Source organism: Limanda limanda, chromosome 1 (genome assembly GCF_963576545.1).
Source record: "Limanda limanda chromosome 1, fLimLim1.1, whole genome shotgun sequence".
Taxonomy (NCBI): domain Eukaryota; kingdom Metazoa; phylum Chordata; class Actinopteri; order Pleuronectiformes; family Pleuronectidae; genus Limanda; species Limanda limanda.
The window spans coordinates 22,259,619-22,281,479 of NC_083636.1; the positions used below are offsets into that span (position 1 = coordinate 22,259,619).

General features: G+C 46.1%; 3 protein-coding genes across 3 annotated transcripts; 1 reads left to right on the forward strand and 2 right to left on the reverse strand.

Moving 5' to 3' along the window:
* Window positions 1-1,974: 1,974 nt before the first annotated feature.
* Window positions 1,975-7,746, reverse strand: fbxo7 (F-box protein 7). Its single transcript, XM_061071281.1, has 9 exons — window positions 7,656-7,746; window positions 6,403-6,525; window positions 6,124-6,316; window positions 5,611-5,874; window positions 5,292-5,436; window positions 5,133-5,216; window positions 4,950-5,045; window positions 3,040-3,263; window positions 1,975-2,502 (listed from the first exon to the last, which is right to left on the reverse strand). Exons 2-9 carry the CDS (start codon window positions 6,522-6,524, stop codon window positions 2,239-2,241), a joined length of 1,392 nt encoding a protein of 463 aa, XP_060927264.1. The 5' UTR covers window position 6,525; window positions 7,656-7,746; the 3' UTR covers window positions 1,975-2,238.
* A 424-nt stretch (window positions 7,747-8,170) lies between these two features.
* Window positions 8,171-13,005, forward strand: rtcb (RNA 2',3'-cyclic phosphate and 5'-OH ligase). The gene is made up of 12 exons (XM_061086395.1): window positions 8,171-8,450; window positions 9,062-9,140; window positions 9,234-9,301; window positions 9,386-9,485; window positions 9,608-9,764; window positions 9,875-10,031; window positions 10,130-10,289; window positions 10,412-10,587; window positions 10,671-10,859; window positions 10,935-11,045; window positions 11,179-11,298; window positions 11,500-13,005. Exons 1-12 carry the CDS (start codon window positions 8,358-8,360, stop codon window positions 11,605-11,607), a joined length of 1,518 nt encoding a protein of 505 aa, XP_060942378.1. The 5' UTR covers window positions 8,171-8,357; the 3' UTR covers window positions 11,608-13,005.
* A 253-nt stretch (window positions 13,006-13,258) lies between these two features.
* xpot (exportin, tRNA (nuclear export receptor for tRNAs)) lies at window positions 13,259-21,525 on the reverse strand. The gene is made up of 25 exons (XM_061086284.1): window positions 21,446-21,525; window positions 19,936-20,088; window positions 19,682-19,764; window positions 19,530-19,586; window positions 18,931-19,000; window positions 18,614-18,832; window positions 18,295-18,479; window positions 18,021-18,189; window positions 17,429-17,665; window positions 17,269-17,307; window positions 17,119-17,181; window positions 16,915-17,039; window positions 16,677-16,821; window positions 16,476-16,595; window positions 16,271-16,365; window positions 16,062-16,131; window positions 15,742-15,980; window positions 15,375-15,660; window positions 15,075-15,264; window positions 14,882-14,998; window positions 14,680-14,795; window positions 14,550-14,597; window positions 14,394-14,465; window positions 14,140-14,196; window positions 13,259-14,069 (listed from the first exon to the last, which is right to left on the reverse strand). Exons 2-25 carry the CDS (start codon window positions 20,020-20,022, stop codon window positions 14,043-14,045), a joined length of 2,916 nt encoding a protein of 971 aa, XP_060942267.1. The 5' UTR covers window positions 20,023-20,088; window positions 21,446-21,525; the 3' UTR covers window positions 13,259-14,042.
* Window positions 21,526-21,861: the final 336 nt, after the last annotated feature.

Below are 21,861 nucleotides of genomic sequence, written 5' to 3' on the forward strand. Positions count from 1 at the left end.
GACCAGGCGCACGTCTCCACGTTGGATGCGATTTCCTCTCTGTGGCAAGGATAAAAGCTTCACTTCCTGTAGCCACCAGAGGGCGCTGTGATTTAAAGTCATGATTTCTGTGTAGATGTCATCAGGCCGGGACTCTAGTCTTACATGTCTAGTTTGGACTTGATTGGACAATATATGTCCGAGATACAGAACCTCGTGTTTTGATGGCGTTTAATCAAACTTCGACGCCACGGTCACACGGCCTTACAACCATATGAATATCTTCAGGGGGGGGGGCTGTTGATACACACATGTAGTTTGAGTGAGATAGAAACATGAACACTGAAGTTACAGCAATTTCGTGTTTCACGGCGAGTTGATGAACTTTGACGCCACGCCACGGTCACACGGTGTGACAAAAAAACAATCCCTAAATCATTTTTTATCTCCATCTTGTTGTGATGACACTCATCTGAATTTAAAGATGAACTGATTAAAGCCCTGGGACAAGTATGTCAAAGTAAAAATGTGGAATATGGTCAAAATGGCCACTAAATCCAAAATGGCGGACTTCCTGTTTGGTCTAACATATCGATCCAAGAGACTTATTTGTTTGTTATGAAAAGACACATGCCATAATCAATTTTTGTACATGTCAACCAATCGTAGTGCCAGGGCTGCCCTTTAGGGGGCGCTAGTCAGTTTTTTTGCCACGCTCATTTCTTAAAACCATATGAATATCTTAAGGGGGGGGATGTTAACACACACGTGTAGTTTGAGTGAGATGGAACCATGAACACGGAAGTTACAGCAATTTCGTGTGTCATGGCGAGTTGATGAACTTTGATGCCACGCCATTAGTATGGCGTTTGACGAAAAGTCACAGTAATCTTATATCTTCATTATCAATGTCTTGAGACCCATTTGATACAGTTTGACATGGTTGAGGTCAGTGGATGAGGAGAAATACATCCAAGTGTAAGACATGCAAAAAAACATACATTTCCTGATGCCACCAGGGGGCGCTGTGATATTAAGTCATGATTTCAGTGCAGATGTCATCAGGCCGGGTCTCTTGTCTCATGTGTCTAGTTTGGACTCGATTGGATCGTGTTTGTCCGAGATACAGAACCTCGTGTTTTTATGGCGTTTAATCAAACTTTGATGCCACGCCAAGGTCACACGGTGAGACGAAAAGTTGATTTTTTAAGTCAACTTTTTTCTCCATCTTGTTGTGATGACACTCATCTGAATTTGAAGTTGATCTGATGAAAGCCCTGGGACAAGTACATTAAAGTAAAAATCGCCAAAATGGCCAAAATGGCCACTAAATCCAAAATGGCGGGCTTCCTGTTGCGTTTTTCATAATACCCTTTGTGACTTTTTTTCATGATTAGTCACGATACACCTCTTGCCCGATTTTGGTGAAAATCGGTTATGTGGAAACCTAGGGGCTGGGTTCCAGGGGGCGCTGTTGAGCCATTTTGCCACGCCCATTTCCAAATACTCCAGAATACGTAAATTTTCACCACTTACTAATTTACTGCAAAGTTTGTTAAGAAGTTCAGCATGTTAAAGCTCTCAAAAAGCCAATTCACTTTAGTCACAATAATAATAATAATAATAAGAATAATCCTTACAATTTCAATAGGGCCTCTCACCATTCGGTGCTCGGGCCCTAATAATCATTACAATTTCAATAGGGCCTCTCACCATTCGGTGCTCGGGCCCTAATAATCCTTACAATTTCAATAGGGCCTCTCACCATTCGGTGCTCGGGCCCTAATAATAATAATAAGAATAATCCTTACAATTTCAATAGGGCCTCTCACCATTCGGTGCTCGGGCCCTAATGAGTTAATGGAACAAGTTAATATATTTAAATTCATTACATTGTAGTTATATATTTCCTATTAACTGAAAAGATTTTATGTTGATTCGACCAACGACACATTTTATATAATATTTTTATTATAATTAAATGTTCACATTTAACGAAGTCGATCTGCTGAACTCTGGTTTTATTATTAAAAGAGAAAAAATATTGAAGCTAAAAACTGAAAACAGATTAAATCAGATCTAAAAATAAATTCACTTTTTATTTGTTTAGTAAAAAAACATCAGATTTTCTAATAAAATCATCACAAACTGAAACAGTCTTTTTTCCTCAGACCCTGAACACGTCGTCATACTTTATTAATAATATTCACATTTGGTGTTTCAGGAAACAAACACTCGTCTCCTTCAGAGTCTCGTTACTCAGATGAATCCTCGCCGGACGTCGTCAGATCGTCCTCCACTCGCCCGACCTCTCAGGGCGCGGTCCGGATGGCGGTAGGGTTGGGGCAGGAGGCCCGGGGGCAAGAAGGGTCTCTGGTCATATTCTCCTCCGATGATGCCGGGCAGCGGCGGCATGAAGGGGTGGGGCCTGAAGATGTCCCGGGGGTTCAGGTGGTCGGGGGGGAGGATCCGGCGACGAGCGGCACGGCGCTGCTCACGATTCTGATGGGATTTTTTATAAAGCTGCAGAAAAACGTGAAAACATGACAATCATCAGAGTCTGATGATTCTACAGTTTGGAAGAAAAAGGCTTGATATTAACAGTTTTTACATTTATTCCTTGGTTAAGTTAATTGACAGAAAATTAAGTAACAACGATTTTAATAAGTGAGACTTTGAATATAGAACATATTGTTTATGTTTTGATCAAATCCTTTAAACTGTTCAGATAATCTTTTAAAAACACCTTAAATAGTTTACATCACTAATGTTAATTAAACTTTTATCAATAAATGTACAAATTCAGTGGTTCACCCAAAATCTAATATTATTGGCAACAGTTATTGAGTTAGGCATAATTAAAAGATTAAGGACATATAAAATTGATTTCCAATGTGGGTTAAGTTTTTCAATCACTTATAAAAAACCCTGATAATTGTAGTTAATTAATCTAAGTTAAATACCATAATAATATAATAAATTAAAACACATCAAGGTGTTTGGCTTTAAAGTGAAAACAAGGATCTTATGATCATATTATTAATAATCTCAGTTCCTCACCTCTCTCCAGTCGTAGCTCCTGCTGGACTCTCTCCCCGACAGCTCCCCAGGGAAGTCCCGGCGGAACAGGTGTCTCCACAGCGTTGAGTCACATGTGACCACGCTGAAGTGTCGGCAGACGGACGCCAGCCTCACCACCGAGTGCACGTCCAGCAGCCGCAGGATGCGCAGCAGCAGCTCCGGAGGCAGCACCGCCAGGCCGAACGCCACTGGCAGCGCCATCGCTGGGAACAGGATCAGGAGAAAGTAAATACTGTGATTCTGACATCACCTCCGTGGTCATGTGACCATCCGCTGGTCACGTGGTGTAAATAGCAGAGGTGTGGACTCGAGTCACATGACTTGGACTCGAGTCAGACTCGAGTCATGAATTTGATGACTTTAGACTCGACTTGACAAAATGTAAAGAGACTTGCAACTCGACTTGGACTTGGACATCAATGACTCGTGACTTCACTTGGACTTCAGCCTTTTGACTTGATAAGACTTGCTCCTTTCCCCAAAACCCAAAGATTAAAAAGTATGTTATTAAGGAACGCTCTGTATCTTTCATTGTGTATGTGTGCGTCAGGGGTGTAAAGTAACGAAAGCCAAGGCAATTCTCACTGCAGTGGTAGATGCTGCATAAAGAGATGCGGACGTCAGAACATTAGTTCGGCTATAATATTACCTCCGCCTCGCATTTTCTCCTCCCGGTCGCGAGCCTGTTATACCTCCGCGCCGCACCGGTGGGGTGCACCATACAGAGAATCCCTGCGCTACACAGGGGCGGCCCTAGCATATTTGGCGCTCTATGCAAGAGCCCCCCCCCCCTCAACAAAAAAAAGTTGAAAGACGGAATTGCAACTTTCAGACGGTATTTTGCCCTGTAAGACTGCATTTCATTTCAAATAAACACAACAACGATGGCATCGACATGGTGCAAGTATCCGTTTTAGACAGCGTCTCTTCTCAGGAGAAGGAAAACATTACGTAACGTTTCAGCTTGACTTCAGATAATATGAACGTGTTTACCGTTCAAATTCATTATTTGTCATTAAGTTGCATTTAGGTCAACGTTCTCATAAAAATGAACGCATTCTTTTGAACTCGTTCATGGACAACACTGCCTGAAACTCAATAGCCTACTGGCCTACCTGCCTCAGCCGCCTGCGGGTGACTCTTCAGCTGTGCTGGATTGCTGTTCACTGCAAAGTGAACCCGGATGAGCTCTACTCACCTTGAAAATCAGCTGCTGCTCAAACTCAACAAGATGTTTGTAGACTAGTGCTCGAAAGGTGGACCAAAGTTTAACCAAAAGTTTAAATATACAGTGGGACAGCGGCATTTTAACTTTTTATTTTAGCCGTCATGTGGTTCATGTCTTGACATATCCTCCCAAAAGTTCTTAAATGTTGTGTTGACATGTTAAATGTTTAATGTTTGACATGTTTAATGTCATTGCACTTAAATTTGTAAAGATCTCCTTAATTAAAAATAACTGTTTTTGGATTGGATTTATGAGCCGTTGTCCTTTTTTGCACTGCATAGGAGCGGCCCCCGCAAGTGCAATTTCAATTGCACTTGTTTTAATAAATAAATACAGATTTTAAAAGCATACATGATCTGTGTAAATATATTATTACTCTGTGATCAAAAGGACTTAAAAGGACTCGAAACTCAAACTGCAGGACTTGGACTTGACTTGAGACTTGCCTGTCTTGACTTGGGACTTGATTCGGGACTTGAGGGCAAAGACTTGAGACTTACTTGGGACTTGCAAAAAAATGACTTGGTCCCACCTCTGGTAAATAGGAACAACGGCTGGTGGCTAATGAGCTGATGCTTCCACTAACTCGCCTGAAGATCTAAAAACCAAACTGTCTGTACGATAAACTGAGGAATGTGTGAATCTGCTGAGTCGTCTCTACCTTCTCTGGCGGCGGCGATCAGCGGGTAGGCCAGCTGGTCTTTGAAAAGTCGGGACAGTTTGCTCAGGTGTTTGAACGCCGCCGCCGCGCTCTCCCCTGAAACACAAGGACAGACGGGTTAACGCTGAGGCCCCCCCCCGGCGCTCCGATGCGAGGAGTCAAACGGACCAATCAGAGATCTACCTGGCCACTCGTCGGTCACGTAGCTGCACGGATTCAGACACAGTTTGCGAATCGTGTCGACCGAGTCATTGAGCTTCAGAGAGGCTGAAAGAGAAGAAGAAGAAACACGTCACTGAGCGTCTCAGCTTCAGAAAGTGAAGTTTAACTCCTGGAACTCACCGTTGATGACGAGCACAGGGCCCATGACCACGCCCACCACCACGGCCAGGCTGTTTTCACACAGCGGGTGTGTGTAAGGAAGTTGGAAGAGTCCGCCGGTCGACCTCCAGCCGCTGGGCATCTCACCGGGCTTCACCTCGGACGCCTCCACACGGAGAGAAAAAACCAAACGCATCAGTTACAACATCGAGATTCTGACTCACAATCATGTGATTCACTCACTTCTTAAAGTTAATTTGTGTGAATCAGTTTATGAACCAGTTTAAAACGTGAAGCTGAGGGTTTTACCTCCAGGGGGAGACAGAGAGCAGGGACTCACTTGAGGGACGAACCCAGTCTCCAGCATCAGGAGGTGTCCTGCCACCATGACGGCGTCGCTGGGGCTGGTGATGGAGGCGCTGTGGTGGAGCAGCTCCAGGGACAGAGGAGCCTCCCCCTCCTCGGCCTCGCAGCACAGCATGGGCTCCCAGCAGGGGGCCGGTGCTTCAGGCTCCATGTCCTCAGGGACCTGGTCCTCAGGGTCCATGTCCTCAGGGGCCTGGTCCTCAGGGGCCTCGCCCAGTGCTGCACAGCTGCTGCTGGACTTTAATATCAAACACAACCATCAGGATCAAACATTTAACAATGAGCTACATCTGGATCGCCCCCTGGTGGCTGGCTGCTGTAGAGATCATAATGCTCAATAAGTTTCCTGTTCTCTGCTCAGAATCTGAACAGTTTCTAGAAGTGTTATCCAACATGAACGTCTTGTGATTATTGTTCATTCTCACGAGCAACTGCTGAGATTCAAATCCCATCAGAAACACGTTTCCACCTCCGACCGAACACTCACCTGGCCCCCCGAGGTGGAGGCCTCCATCAGCCTCTCTGCTCGGCTGCAGGTTGTGTAGGTGGAGCCGGCCACAGACTCTGGTAGAAGGACGCAGATCAGATCTCCAGAGACGATGCCGCAGGACGCCAGCGTCTGACCCGTGTCTGACACAGGCTCGGAGCTGTTCAGAGACAAACTGAACTCCGTGTCTGGACTGAGACACAAACACAAACACTCAGTAGAGAAACAACACAACAATGATCATGTCCCTCTGAGACACTTGACATGTTGACGTCCCACCTGAGTCCTTGAGATGTCAGCACCGTGTCCCTGACGTGATCCCGGAGCTCCTGCACCGTTGGTTCTTCTCCCAGAAGCTCCACCCGGCTCGACTGTTTGTTGATTCGGATCCGCAGCTTCATGCTGAGATGGACAAACGACCACACGTCACCAAACACGTCACAACTCACAAACCACACAGAGTCGTCACAGACTAACGATCTGTTCAGGTCAAACACTCCGATGGTATAAATCTTTAACCTTTGCAACAGTCACTGACACATCAAAGGACCCACTGACACTGACACTTCAAAGGAACCACTGACACTTCAAAGGAACCACTGACACCGACACATCAAAGGAAACTGACAATCACATGTTATCTTTTCAGATTAAAAGCCTAGTTCACCCAGAAATGAAAATTCACTCATTATCTACTCACCCCTCAGAAACCATGAATAATCAAACGCAACGCAAAAGGTGCACGGGCCCTTATTCATCATCATGAAAAACACAGATGCTAAAGTATCTGAACTGGGGGATTGTGGGAAATAAATTGACTTTAATAAACCATATTCAGGTTTAAACGAGTTTAATAGTTCTAATGATTCAGACTCTAATGTTCTGTGTGTCTTAATTCTCAGTAAAACTTTGTCCACATACTTTAGTCTTTAAAACAAAGACCCTGAAGCACCAGCTGAATATTATTTCATGGATTTTTTACAGTATGAAAACTTGACTTTTACTATGTTTGATTTAAATCATTATTTAGTGTAATGAAAACCACGAGTTTCAAAACAATCTCATCATTTTCAACTGAACCTGAATTTAATAAAAGCTTATTTTAACCAAATCTCATCAGGAATTCACCATTTTTTGTTTTTTTGTTGAGTCATTTTCTCTCTGAAAGAACTTTAGCTTCAAACAACTGAGTTTTACAACTAAAATGATAAATGATCTTAAGACTTGATGCAAAACACTTACATTTTCCGTTGATAAAGTTAATATGAAGTCAGAAGAAAATCAACACACGAGCAAAACAACACGAAATAGAATGAATAGTTTTTTATTATTACTGTTATTATTTAGAGGCAGATTCAGGGAATAAAGAAGAAACCTGGAATGAAACGTTCTTACTTTTAGAAGAAGTGAAATGTTTCGTTTTCGTTTCTCACGAAAAAGACGATAACGAAATGTTTGTATTTAGCGGTGAAAACAGCTCGTCAGTGAAAAGCTCTAAGACCGGAAACACAGGAGATATTAAAATCACTCACGTGACGAACAAACGTGAAGAAATCCGTTGATTTTCAGACTTTTCTGATAAATTTCACTGTCAACATCAAACTGAGTCAGACCGGAAACCAGCGGCGGACACAGCGCACAATGACACTACACTTCCGGGTTAGATATTCAGAATAAAACAAGTTTCATTTGTTTATAGACTTAATTCAAAATTAATAAAATCCCAAAGAGCAGCTGGACAACCACTGCTTTATTTGAGTCTTTATTTAAAACTATAAAATGTATCTCAGTATTTACATGATGGTTTTTAAATCTGTTGTTTTTCCCTTTCTAAACGTTTTTAACGAAGAATAAGAATTTGCATTCATTTCATTTTTTAATTTGATAACAGTATATGAAACGTCTAAATCATGCTTTTGTTTTGGAGGCGAGTCTCCAAACCTCCGGTTTATTGTCAAAGTCTCACATGACTACAACTACGGAGAGCAAGAAACAACACGTTCAATTTAAATTCAGTTGCACTTTGACTTTTGTAGTTTAATCTTAAAATACTCTCAGTCGCCATTTTGTTTTATTTTACATTAATACTAATGCGTCAGGTTGTTTGATTATAAATCGCGTTTTTGAGTCGGACCGTTCCCCGGCTTCCGTAGCACTGCTCTGGCTCGTAGCTTCAGGTTCTGCGCAGAAACGCGTCGTTTAAACCGCAACAGACGAGAGTTCACGCGTCAGAAATGAGCCGAAGTTACAACGATGAGCTGCAGTTTCTGGACAAGCTGTCCACGAACTGCTGGAGGATCAAGAAAGGCTTCGTGCCCAACATGCAGGTGAGAGGAGGGGAGCTAGCGGCTAGCAGCGTTAGCACATGGCGGCTAACTCGCTCTGTCACCACTCAGGAGATCAGCGACGAGCTTCAATCTGCTGCTGAAGCTCACACAGGAAACTGTCAGTGAAGAAACACCAGACGAATTCAGGAGAAGATCCCACAGATTATAAATATATGAAATATTATAAATCAAGACCTGTTGTAGTCATGAAAACAGTGTTTCACTGGAGAATACCTTTATTTTCTTATGGAGTTCAGCACAAGAACAGAAGCGGATCTGTAAAAGCGTTCAGATTATTACTTATCAATTGAGGATTTTATCATGTTTTTATGGTTCATAAATAATCATCTCTTTATAAGAGAAGCTGCCATGTTGAACAAAAACAATGAGTTTCCTATAAACGACATAAAAACAATACAACTTGTTCTGCAACAAAATACAGTAAAATAATTTGATTTCAAATCCGAAGACAATAACTTAATGAGACAGATGTTTGACTAAAGAAAGTGCTTCAGTAGCAGCTTCCTTTGTATCTGAACAACAAGAGGAGCTGACAACAGATCAGTAAACGAGCCTGAAGCTGAATAAACTGTGAAGCCTCTCGTTCTCAGGTGGAAGGAATCTTCTACGTCAACGATCCTCTGGAGAAGCTGATGTTTGAGGAGCTTCGTAACGCCTGTCGAGGAGGAGGTCAGCTCGCCACCTGCTCGCCCGCTCTCCCTCTCTACCTCTCTCTCCCTCTGTCTCTCTCTCTGTTAATCGCTCTCTTCTTCTTCCTCTCAGGCTTCGGCGGCTTCCTTCCTGCCATGAAGCAGATTGGGAACGTGGCGGCGCTGCCCGGGATCATACACGTGAGTGAACGTGATGCGTAGAAGAAACCTCAGAGTTTAAGGGTGGGACAGCTGAAGGTTTAGATTGTCTTTGTATCCCCTCAGAGGTCCATCGGGCTCCCGGACGTCCACTCCGGGTACGGGTTTGCGATCGGGAACATGGCGGCCTTCGACATGAGCAACCCTGAGTCTGTGGTGTCTCCAGGTCTGTGAAGCTCCGGAGCCTTGAGCCTTGTTTAGTGATCAATAATCTGTTGGAACATTAAATGGTTCATGGAAAGAATCTTGAATTTCACAAAACCATTTTTTTTCCTTCTTTTCCTGCAGGTGGCGTCGGATTCGACATAAACTGCGGCGTCCGTCTCCTGAGGACGAATCTGGACGAGCGCGACGTGCAGCCCCTGAAGGAGCAGCTCGCTCAGAGTCTGTTCAACCACATCCCGGTCGGAGTCGGGTCCAAGGGCGTCATCCCCATGAGCGCCAAGTACGGAAAGACCCGCCCACGCTGAACCTAGATCAGAGCAGAAACTTCCTGTTTACCCGTTTACCTGTGTCCCCTGTTTACCCGTGTCCCCTGTCCCCTGTGGGTCCCAGGGACCTGGAGGAGGCCCTGGAGATGGGAGTCGACTGGTCCCTGAGGGAGGGCTACGCCTGGGCCGAGGACAAGGAGCACTGTGAGGAGTACGGCCGGATGCTGCAGGCCGACCCCAACAAGGTGTCGTCCAAGGCCAAGAAGAGAGGCCTCCCCCAGGTATAACCCGTCTTCTATAGAAACTACCAGTGGAGTCGCCCCCTGCTGGTCAGTACACAGAAGACAGGTAGAGCTGACTGTGTTTCTGTGTCGTGCAGCTGGGAACTCTGGGAGCAGGAAACCACTACTGTGAGATCCAGGTGGTGGACGAGATCTACGACGACTATGCCGCCAAGAAGATGGGCATCGACCACAAAGGTCAGGTGTGTGTGATGATCCACAGCGGCAGCAGAGGCCTCGGACACCAGGTGGCCACAGGTAGGAACTGCAGTCGTAACCCTAACCAACCAGTTGCTCATTACCAGATTCATTTGCAACCATTTTAAAAATCAATGGAATGGAATTAAAACTGATGTTCTGTTTCTCCTGCTTGATGTCAGATGCTCTGGTTGCCATGGAGAAGGCGATGAAGAGGGATAAGATCGTGGTGAATGACCGACAGCTGGCGTGCGCTCGCATCACGTCACAGGAAGGGCAGGACTACCTGAAGGGCATGGCTGCTGCGGGAAACTATGCCTGGGTCAACCGCTCGTCCATGACCTTCCTCACCAGACAGGTAGTCTTCATCACTGCATCGGAGGGGGGGATGGATGGAAGCTGGTAGAAGGATGATGAGTGTTCTTGTGGTCTTCCTCTCAGGCGTTCGCTGAGGTCTTCACCACAACGCCAGATGACCTGGACATGCACGTCATATACGACGTCTCTCACAACATCGCCAAGGTGGAGGAGCACATGGTGGACGGGAGACAGAAGACGCTGCTTGTTCACCGCAAAGGATCCACGCGAGCGTTTCCCCCGCACCACCCGCTCATCCCCGTCGACTACCAGGTACGCACCGCCGCCTCGGCCCCACGCCGCTTCCACCGGATCGCCACTGACTTTCTCCTCGTCTGATCGGTTCAGCTCACAGGTCAGCCGGTGCTGATCGGAGGGACGATGGGAACCTGCAGCTACGTCCTGACGGGGACTGAGAAGGGGATGACGGAGACGTTCGGTACCACCTGTCACGGAGCGGTAAGAGTCCGATCCCGTCTCGTCAGATGATCTATGTTTTACACGTCCTCGTGTTGAAGTCCAGTAAAACGTTTGCTTCTGGACGTGTCTTCATGTTTCCGTCTGACCTCGTTCGACACTTGTCTCGGTTCAGGGTCGCGCTCTCTCTCGGGCGAAGTCCCGCAGGAACCTGGACTTTCAGGACGTCCTGGACAAGCTTGCCGACAAGGGCATCGCCATCCGAGTGGCTTCACCCAAACTGGTCATGGAGGAGGTGAGAACGTTTTACACTGAAATTCTGCTGAATAAAGACAATTCATTGTGATTTAAATTTCTTTATTAAATTTAATGTTTTAAGTTGTATATTTGGTTTTATATCTTGTAAATGTGTACTCATTATATTGCAGTTTTCGTATAAAGTGCTGACGTGGTTTCAAGCATCTTAAGCTTTTATAATCTATTCTTTCCCCTCCAGGCTCCTGAGTCGTATAAGAACGTGACGGACGTGGTGAACACGTGTCACGACGCTGGGATCAGTAAGAAGGCCATCAAGCTGCGGCCGATCGCTGTGATCAAAGGTTGAACCTCAGAGACAATTCAACACTAAAAGACATGAAATGTACAGAAGAAGATAAAAGCACTTTTTTTTTCTTTTGAGAAGAAAATTAATTTAATTTGTGAAACAGAACGAAAATATTTTTCTGATTTTTGCCAAATCTGTGATCCAATAAAGACGATCACTGAAAACTGGAACATTTTCTGTTGCAGAACAAAGTACAAACATGTTTCAGATGAATAAACACTTGATTGGTTCAAAAGAAAAATTCAGCATTTCAGCATCAACCATCAAATTATTCATTTATTTCCTGACATACGAGCAAACTTTCGCTCGTTCATCTGGAAACAACAAAAAACTTCTAAATTTATCGATAAACTTCAACTGAACATGATTGTTTCTGTGTTTATATAAACTATGGTGACGTCCTGGTTTAGTGTGGCGACACCTGGTGGTGAAGTGAGGGAACGCTGTGTCATCGCAGAATGAAAACTAAAGGGACAGTACAAAATGCGACAGTGAAGTTAAATAAAGGTTCTAATGTTTAAGAGAAGAATTCTGTTAAGGGAACTTGTCCAGTAGCTTTTACTTCAGCTTTTCACAATGAAACATACGATGTCACAACTTTACACTTTAACGTTATTTCCTGAAACATCCGAGCGTTTTCAAACGTGCTGTCTCTAGTGTGGTTTTAATTTTAGGAAAAAAAGTATATTTTTATCCCTAGAAGATTTTTCTTAAAAGTAAATTATATAAACTTAAAGATTCTGTCAAACTCAGCATCAAATCATCAACACTGTAGATTCACTGAATGAGCATAATTACTTTTTCAGTGTTATAAAATAAAATGTCCCTTTTCTTTAGTCAAGATTAGACATGAACCGAATCTTTGATTAAACAAGAACATATGAACCATTCAAAACTATTAGTTCAATTATTTAGGTGATATTTTATTTTCTCGTCAACGTTGCAACATTCAACTTCTGGAAAACCACATTTAATTTAAATCAATTTTTTCTCTGAACTTTTCTGAAAACATTTTTAACTAAAGCTGAAGGGAAATAAAACAAACTAAACACGACAAAATGTTGTTAATGGTGGATACGATTGTGTGTGCATTTTCTATAACTGAGATTGATAAAAAAAATCAGTTTCTGTCAGTCGTCGTTACATTGATTCTGAATCTCAGCGTCTGGTTTCATGCTGCTTCACAGTTTCTTTGCAAAAAAGCATTTTTTGCATAATCATTTGAAAGCTTCGATATAAATTCACTTAACTGGTTCCGTGCACGAGCAGTTTCCTGTCTCTAGAGCAGCCGTGCAGGAGCGACGCCTACAAACGAGTTTGTTTCTAAAGAGCTTCTTACTGCCAAGAAAAGGAAAAGGAGTCAATACTCTCTGAATAAAAGTTTATATTTTTTACTAAGTCTGCTACAATTTTAATGAGTCAACAAAATAGTCAATTTCAATTTGAGAATCTAATTCATGTCTCAAACATTGAATTGTGAGGTTTTCCTTCAAGGTAAAAAGATGTCAGCATATTTGTGAATACTTTATGGATTATTTTAGAAGCATTTGATGTATTTTTTAAATCATTCTTAACTTTTAATTTCTTTCCATTTTCTGGCAAAACGAGCTTCAACGTTTAGTTTCCAGATGAGTGAAGATTTAAAAAAAACTAAAGCTAGGAACTTTATTTACATTTTCCACATCGTATTCTCTTATTTACACTTTGTTCCTCTGTCTAAGTTCAGTTTGAAATTAAAACAACCAAAAGTATTTTGTCAGAATTCCAGATTTAATCGTAAACTCACCACTGACGTAGCGTCCGCTTCTGATCAAGTGACCAACGTAAGAGACAAAACAAGATTGTTTTTAAATGAAGGAAAAAGAAGTCGGTGGAAGGCGGACGCACGTCGAGCTGAAACGTTTCACTTCAAACTAAAAACCACCGGCCCTCGGCAGGTTAAACTAAATCATCAATGCCACATTTTAAAGAAATGATGTGATTCAGCCCTTTTTTATCCATTTCTGTGGCAGCAAATGAAAAAAAAACTCAAATTGTGTTGAAATGTGTTTTCTGCTGTGAAGGTTCCACGAGAACAAAGTTGAGTCTCAGAAGCGTCGGTATCTTTTCAGACGTCCTCTCCCTCAGACCCGGGTTCACGTCTAAAAGTCCTTTTCCACACAAACGTTTTCCACAAAGTTCTCCGAGCGTCGTCCACGTCTTGAGTCCACGTGGACAGCTCGTCTCTCTCGGGAGCTGGAGGACGTTGATCCGTCCACTGACCTTCTGTCCGTTTTCCCCGACTTAGACAGACTTGGGCTTCGTTGTGCATTTACTTCTTAAGTGCAAAAGCAGCTCCTATGCTAAGTTCCATTTTTTGTTTAGTTGTAAAGCAGCGTGTCCGCCCACTTCCTGTGGAGAGTCCTTCAGTCCCAGTGAACTTCCAGTTTCATTTCCTACAGCTTCGCTCGCTGGAAGAACGCCTGCAACGAGAAACATCAGCTGAGTCACGACTCCAACGACACGAGCACTCGATTTAAAACAAACTTGTACCTTGATGTAATTCTTCAGGACTTTGACGTCCGGCTGCTGAAGAACTTGACAAAGCTCCTGTTAAAATAAAAAGTACAGATGAACCCGGGGCAGAAACATTGTCTGGGTCTAAATCTTCTTCATTGTTATCTTCATCACTGACTCTTCAGAATCGTTTAGATGGTCTGAAATGCTACTTTACAACTACATTTCCCACAATGCACCATTCCCCAAGTATTTCAAAGCGTGTGAGGTGCAGTGCGGAAGAGTCTCACCTGTGAAATCTCTGGCGCCACCTGCAGCGAGGGCAGATACTCCTGCTGTAAGAACTGGATGAACTCGGGCCCCTAACAGAAAACCACAGACCAGTGAGAACAAACTCCTCCACCAGTTCAATGTTCAAAACAAAAAAACACAGAATCTGTTTTCACCCGTTTGAGATGGATCATCTTCAGCGTGACGGCACATTCTGACAGAGTCTGGAAAACAAACGAGAAGGTTTCAGGGGAAAGGTTCCACTTGTCAAAGTGTTTGAGTCCGACTTCCGGGGGAGAGCCTCACCAGGACGGTCTGAGCGTCGGAGAGGTCGAAGGTTGGCTTGAGAGGAGCCAGGAAGCAAGCAGGGACGATGTGTTTGTAGATGAAGTCGGGGAATCCCACCATCCCGTCTTTACCTCCTGCAGAGATCAGCAAAACATCGTCAGGACGACACAGGAAGTGAAGAACCATTGGTTAATGAAACAGTTTGTCCAGATGTTCTCACCCCACAGCTCCACCAGCTTGGAGAGGACGATGAAGCAGGTCTTCTGTGCGATGGGGTCGGGGAAGTCCACCGCCCCCTGGATGATGGTGAACACCACTCGCTCGATGTTTTCAGATCCTGGAGACGCAGTGGAAGGTCACTGTTAGCTTAGCACAAAGAGTGGATACGAGTGGAAACAGTTAGCCACACTCACCCTGGTTGGCCATCACCTCGTTCATGCCGCTGCCGGTGATGGTCTGGATGAAGGTGAAGTAGCTCCTTCGCAGCATCTGCTTCTCCAGAGCCGCCGCCTGGTCGTTGTCCTCCGCCGGCCGAGCCAGCACCTCGAAGATGGCGAGGACCAGCGGCATGAAGACCTGCTGCAGGAAGGGGGACACCTGCCGCTGCCATGGCAACGTGAGAAAAGGCCGTTAAACCTGGTGCGCTCGATAACGACATGAAATCAGTCCTGAATTTGAATCCTCTTCAGCTTCTGCAGCGTCCTCGTTCCTACCTTGAACTTGGCGGTGATCTGGCTGATGAGCGGGATGAACTCCTGCAGGTCTTTGGCCTCGCAGTCCTTCAGCATGTGCTCGGAGGCAGCGGGGACGAAGGGCAGCACCTCCTCCTCCATGCAGATGATCATCCGGTGCAGGAAGGAGCGGACCGAGCTGCGCAGCGCCCCCCGCTGGACAGGACAGCTCAGTGCAGGCAGGAAGGTCCGCAGACAGTCCCTGTAGACCTCGGTGCAGCCGCAGTGCTTCACCGTCTGCTTGTTGCTGAACGCCTTACTGGTCCGACTGCGAACAGAGAGACAGGAAGAAGATGAGTGACGAGGTCAGCTGCTCGGTGTCAAGGAGACGCGGTCGTCCGACGCTCACCTGGCAAATCCGACGGCGTGGCTGAGACAGTCGGCGAGGGCCGCCTGTCTCTCGTCCTCCGTCTCTTGCAACAGTTTGGCGAGCAGCGGATGGAAGGCGTCCATCAGCGGCGCCAGCAGACTCCTCATCAGAGCCTGTTTCCTCTCAGCGGGACTCTCTCCGTTCACGATCAGGATCCCCGCCGTCTCGAACATGAAGAGCTGGTCGTCACTGGTCAGCAGCGCCAGGAAACCGTTCTCCTGGACAGAGGAGGGAGAAGACGATGAAGACACATCTCTCATTTTCAAATGACATGTGACCGATCACATGTGGAAACTTACAGGAGGAGCGAGCTCCAGCAGATCCTGGATCCTGGTCAGAATGTCCTCGATGAAGCCGTTCATGTGTTTACTGTAGAGACACGCAAAGTAAAACGTGAATAAATAAATCACTGACGTCAGGTGTGTGGGCGTGTGCGTGTGTGTGTCTGTGTGTGCGTCCACCCGACATCAGTATCAGGATCTGATAGACACACTGAAGCTGGACTCACTGCAGCGTTTTGACGAATCTGGAGAAGAGGTAGGCGACTCTGCTTCGAACCTTCGGGCTGTTGTGTCTCAGTCCTCTTTGGTCCAGAAACGCCATCTGACAGTGAACACAACACGGGTGTTAACACGTCTTTATACATCTACACATATACATTTCATTTAAATAACTCAAAGCTGCAAAGAGAACTTCAGGTTTTAGTTTCTCACCAGAACATTGGGAATGTGCTGCGGCTCCACGAGGAAGAATTTGTCGTATCGGAGGACGGTCTCGAAGAACTCCAGAGACACAGAGCTGTGCTGGTAGCTGCTGACGCCACACGACACCAACTGAGGAATCAAACGCACGACATGTGAGCGGAGAGGGAAAAATACGAGGAGCTAAACAGATGCTGGAGTCACGTAACTGACCGTCCTCATCATGTCCTGCAGAGCACTCGTCTTCACCGTCTCACCGGAGAAATGAGCGCCGTGAGACGCCGGCAGGGCCTCGCCGAGCATGTACAGCAGCCTGATGGCGACCTCCACCTCCATGAACGTAGCCGTCTGCCAGTTCCTGAAAAACACAAAGAGGTTAAAACTCTGTGATGAAAACAGACCCAGGCTGGCGTGCTCTCTGACGGCGTGCTCTCTAGCGGCGTGCTCTTACTGCATGGTGTTGGTGAAGACTCGGCGAATGGCCTCCAGCAGCAGCTCAGGGGAAACTTGAGCCAAACGATCCAACAGCATCTTCAGCTGCTTCCTGTACTCCACGAACATCGCCTCGTCCTCGCCCTGAAAGACAAACCAGGAGCTGTGACGTCGTCTCCACGTCCTCAGAGCGCAACCAGCAGAGCCGCGGCACGAGACTCACCTCGTTTTCAAAGTTATACTCGTCATCGTACGTCAGCTTCTTCATGATGGCGAGCATGACGGCCTGTGGAGAAACAGCAGCCGCGTTTAAATCTCCCTCTCTAACAAGTTCAAATTAATGTGTCTGGATCATTTCTCATCTGAGACTCACCTCGATGCTCGTTTTCTGCTGATCCGTCAACTGAGGAAGCTACAAAACAAATCACATCTTTTAATGTTTCCAACTGGGAAAATTCAAGATTATTTTAGTTTGAAAACAGAAACCAAATGAATGTCAGAGCTCTACATGTAAGGGAACGATTCCTCTGCACCTGTTTGAGGACGTGCAGGTATTCGTAGCAGAAGCCGACGATGTTGGCCGAGATGTCGTCGTCCTCGTGCACCAGCAGCTGCAGCAGCAGCGGCACTTTGGCCTCCACCGCTTGCAGCGTCTCGACCGCCTCCTTCACGCTGCCCGCCTTGGCGAGCTTAGTCCAGCTGAGCACAAGACTCTGGCCCATCCCGTTCACCAGCCGAGAGAACTTGGCCAGGAAGTCGACGTCGTCCTCCTGAAAACAGGAAATGAAAATAAAACATTGTGAGAGAAGCAGGAAGAGCTTGTGACCTTGTGACCTCACAGCGAGAAACAGAGCCAACCAATGCTGATATTAAGGAGAAAAACATTTCTGATAAGGAAATATCTCCCGATACAATTTGTTTTTATATGTTTTCAAGTTTAAGTTTGAATAAGCATTCATGTGTCTAAAAATTACTATAGTGAATCCTCCTCCTTTAAGATTTTATTAGTTTCTGAGGATTTCAGTTTGATTAGACTGTTCCTAATAAACTGTTGACTGAGGCAGAACTGCAAATACTAAAGAACCTCCTCAGAAACAAGGTCATCACAGAAGGTTAAAGTCGGACCTGCTCCACGTTGAAGAATCCTGCCGACTGCAGCACTTGGCACAGAGACTCCACCAGTTTGGTTTTATCCACCGGGTCCATTCCTTTGTTGACGATTTCAAACAGGCAGTCGCAGGCCTCCTCTCGGAGCTCGGCCACCGACATCTGACTCAGCAGCAGGTTCACAAACCTGAGGACATGAGAACATGGGAAGTGAGGGACGTGGAGGACAGAAGGCTCCGAACACGTTCACCCAGCGGTCGGCTCGGCTCCCAGTCGTCCTCGGGGGACTCACCGGTCGTTGGCGATGAGGTTGAGGTCGATCCAGGACACGAAGGCGCCGACCACCTCCAGACACTGACAGGTGAGCTCCGGGTGCGAGCGTTGATACGTCTGCAGGATCTGGAACCAGGACTCCACCAGGCTCGGGATGCACTGCTCCCGCATGGCGTCTTTGATCAACATGTTCCTACGAGTCTCCTGAGGAGGAAGGACAAGACCGGATCAGCCCAGAGAGTTTGTCTATAAAACCACATATAACTGACATTTTGAACGACTGTTCGTCCTCTATGATGTAAAAGTCAAACTTAAAGAGAGCGAGAGTGTCACTGCACCTCGGGCGAGTGCAGGATGTCTCTGTCGACCACCTCAGCGTCGATGGCCATCAGCGTCCGGAGGTAGACGTCCACGCCGTTCGGGTTGAGACCCACCAGAGACAGGATGTCGAAAAAGTACTTGGGCCACAGCGCCGGGTACTCCATCACGAAGGTGAGGGCGAACACCTGCGCCGCCTTGTTCCTGATGAAGGGTTTCTCCGGGTGAGCGTTCATCAGCTGCAGCCAATGAGACGACAGGAGAAACAGAAGCTGTCATGTCGTCCATCTTTATTTCAGACTATATTTAGGACGTGAAACCTGAGGAGTGACCGTACCTGACCCTGGAGCCACTTCATCAGAGTCTCTCGGATCATCTGCTGCTGGACGACGTTCAGACCAGCGTGTCTGAAACACAACGGGTCACATGTTCGTTCACTCCACACGTCTCCAGACTCTGATGCGTTCCTCTGGAGCTCTAACAAGGAGCAGGAGAATCTCTGGAGCTCTAACAAGGAGCAGGAGAATCTCTGGAGCTCTAACAGGCAGCAGGAGAATCTCTGGAGCTCTAACAAGGAGCAGGAGAATCTCTGGAGCTCTAACAGGCAGCAGGAGAATCTCTGGAGCTCTAACAGGCAGCAGGAGAATCTCTGGAGCTCTAACAAGGAGCAGGAGATCCTCTGGAGCTCTACGAGCAGCAGGAGATCCTCTGGAGCTCTAACAGGCAGCAGGAGAATCTCTGGAGCTCTACGAGCAGCAGGAGAATCTCTGGAGCCCTAACAAGCAGCAGGAGATTCTCTGCTGCACTCGGACACGGGCTCAGTCACATGCTGCAGAGTTTCTACTGGAGGCTGACAGAGAAACTCTGGAGGATATGAGGAGCTCAGTGCAGGTCTGACAACAGCTCGACTCAAATCAAACACAACGTCTTGGTTACCTGAACTTGATCTGATGTTCCAGAACTTGGAAGCAGAAGAATTTCACGTGATCGTCACTGAAATCACAAACAGACAAAAGTGAAACCAGACGTCAGAACTTGGACGGATCAGGAGCAGTGATGGGATTTATTCAAACCTCTTGTGAACTCACTTGTAAATTCCTTTAGCGAGCGCCTCAGCACAAACCTCCCAGGCGTCCTGGGACTCCTTCAGCTGCTCGAAGTACGCCATCGCCTGGAAACACACGCACGCACACACACGTCACCATGTTGAACACAACTACACAACACTGACTAATCAGACGATGGTTCTACATGATACAACATAGTATAAAGAGTTTTTCTCTTGAGCTGTTTTCACTAAGTACACGAGGGACCCGTGTGTGTGGCGGTGTGGGCGTCTCACCCTCTGCCTGTAGCGGGCGTCGGCGTTGGGGTTGAGCCCCAGCAGGGCCTGCTCGTCCATGACTGCAGCGACAGACTGGCAGGCCATCGGTGGTTAACTCTCCTCCAGGGCAGGTTCAGACGTCTGTGCGGCACTCAGGCAGGTTCCTCTCATCTGATCAGAGCACAGACACCAGGCGTTATTCACACTGGATTGGACTTTTGACCGATGATGAAACAAGGGGATTTAAGACGTAAACAAAATGTGTAATCTACTAATCAATAAAGTGATCAACGAGTTCCTCCTGTGTTCCTCCACCAGGGGGACGTGTGTGTTACAGCAGTAAAGGAAACAGCAGCAAAAACAGTGAATAAGTACAGATACAGTTTGAACACAAGAAGTGCTTGGTGTAAACAAGGTGAACAGAACAGCTCAGTGTGACAGGATGTGAGATATTAAATTCACCTGGATGTGAAATGAATAATAAAGTCATGTCAAATGTATTTGGTGTTTGTGAAAATGATAATCAATAGTTGCAGTAATTTAATGATCTGAAGTTGAAATCTGATTTTGTTGGTTTGTACCACTGTGTACTGGTGTGTACCGCTGTTTACCAGTGTGTACTGGTGTGTGTACTGGTTTGTGTACTGCTGTGTACTGGTCTGTGTACCGCTGTGAGAGAAGATGGAGCCACATGATGCAACCCCCTGTCAACACTTCACTGGTCTTTGTACTGGTCTTTGTACTGGTCTTTGTACTGGTCTTTGTACTGGTCTTTGTACTGGTCTTTGTACTGGTCTTTGTACTGGTCTTTGTACTGGTGTTAGAGAAGATGGAGCCACATGATGCAACCCCCTGTCAACACCTCACAGGTCTGTGAACTGGTCTCTGTACTGGTCTGTGTACTGGTTTGTGTACCGCTGTGTGTACTGCTGTGTACTGGTGTGTGTACTGGTGTTAGAGAAGATGGAGCCACATGATGCAACCCCCTGTCACATCTCACTGGTGTGTGTACTGGTGTGTGTACTGGTTTGAGAGAAGATGGAGCCACATGATGCAACCCTCTGTTTCCTCACTTGACCCCCGGAGCTCCGGGGGTCAAGTGAGGAAACAACAAGCCGCACAAGCCCCTCTGTTTGTGGGTAGCAGCTTCGAGGAGTCCGGGCCACTCCTGTGGAAGTTCACACTGCGATGCTACATGCTAACAACTTCTCTCCCATACTGATTGGATGGGAGCGGCTAGCTCGGGCTAGCTCCGATTAGCCGGCTAGTTAGCCGCTTTCCCCGGGCTGCCGGAGGGACCCTGCCCGGGGAAAGCGGGGGCAGCACCAGAGACGTCCCGCTGACCGGCTGTGAGAGCCTGGGACAGGGGGGCTGTCTCCGGGCTGTCCCCGGGCTGTTCCTCGGGTTTGACCGGAGCTCGGTTCTGGAGCTGCCGCTGGGTCAGTGTGATCTGAACCCGCTGACGGGTCCTCACAGACTAACACGTGCTAAACTCAGATTAAACTCATATTATTAATTATCATCTCACCTTCATGTAAATTTAACTCATCATCACGTGTCTTCGGTTCAGCATCAGGAGAGTCAGCAGCGGCTGTGCGGCGTGTCCGCCTGCTGCTTCCGGCGTGCTGACCCGGAAGTGACCGGCACCACCATGACGTGGTCGTCACGGCGTCACAATAAACACCAACAATATAGATCTGTATATCTATCTATATATATATATATGATCAGTAAAATCACAACATTTATAGTTATGTGCTTGATTTGTATCTAGATTTTCAAGCTTTAGCATAAATAACTTTCCAAATGGAACTCCCTTATAGGGCAAGAGAATAACATTATTATACATTAAAAATAATAAATTATAAATTATAAAGTCAGATCATTATAATAGATATGTAGCGACTGTGCTCTAATCTATTATTAAATCAAAATTTACATAAG

Excerpts from the sequence above, each read along its gene's own strand:
- fbxo7 (XM_061071281.1), bottom strand. The coding sequence starts at position 6,524 with ATGAAGCTGCGGATCCGAATCAACAAACAGTCGAGCCGGGTGGAGCTT. Across the intron at positions 3,264-4,949 it reads GATCGCCGCCGCCAGAGAAG|CGATGGCGCTGCCAGTGGCG; the intron begins GTAGAGACGACT and ends TCCTGTTCCCAG. Across the intron at positions 2,503-3,039 it reads GGAGCTACGACTGGAGAGAG|CTTTATAAAAAATCCCATCA; the intron begins GTGAGGAACTGA and ends GTTTTTCTGCAG.
- rtcb (XM_061086395.1), top strand. The coding sequence starts at position 8,358 with ATGAGCCGAAGTTACAACGATGAGCTGCAGTTTCTGGACAAGCTGTCC. Across the intron at positions 10,588-10,670 it reads TGACCTTCCTCACCAGACAG|GCGTTCGCTGAGGTCTTCAC; the intron begins GTAGTCTTCATC and ends TCTTCCTCTCAG. Across the intron at positions 11,299-11,499 it reads CCAAACTGGTCATGGAGGAG|GCTCCTGAGTCGTATAAGAA; the intron begins GTGAGAACGTTT and ends TTTCCCCTCCAG.
- xpot (XM_061086284.1), bottom strand. The coding sequence starts at position 20,022 with ATGGCCTGCCAGTCTGTCGCTGCAGTCATGGACGAGCAGGCCCTGCTG. Across the intron at positions 19,765-19,935 it reads ACGCCCGCTACAGGCAGAGG|GCGATGGCGTACTTCGAGCA; the intron begins GTGAGACGCCCA and ends GTGTGTTTCCAG. Across the intron at positions 16,132-16,270 it reads AGATTCGTCAAAACGCTGCA|TAAACACATGAACGGCTTCA; the intron begins GTGAGTCCAGCT and ends GTGTCTCTACAG.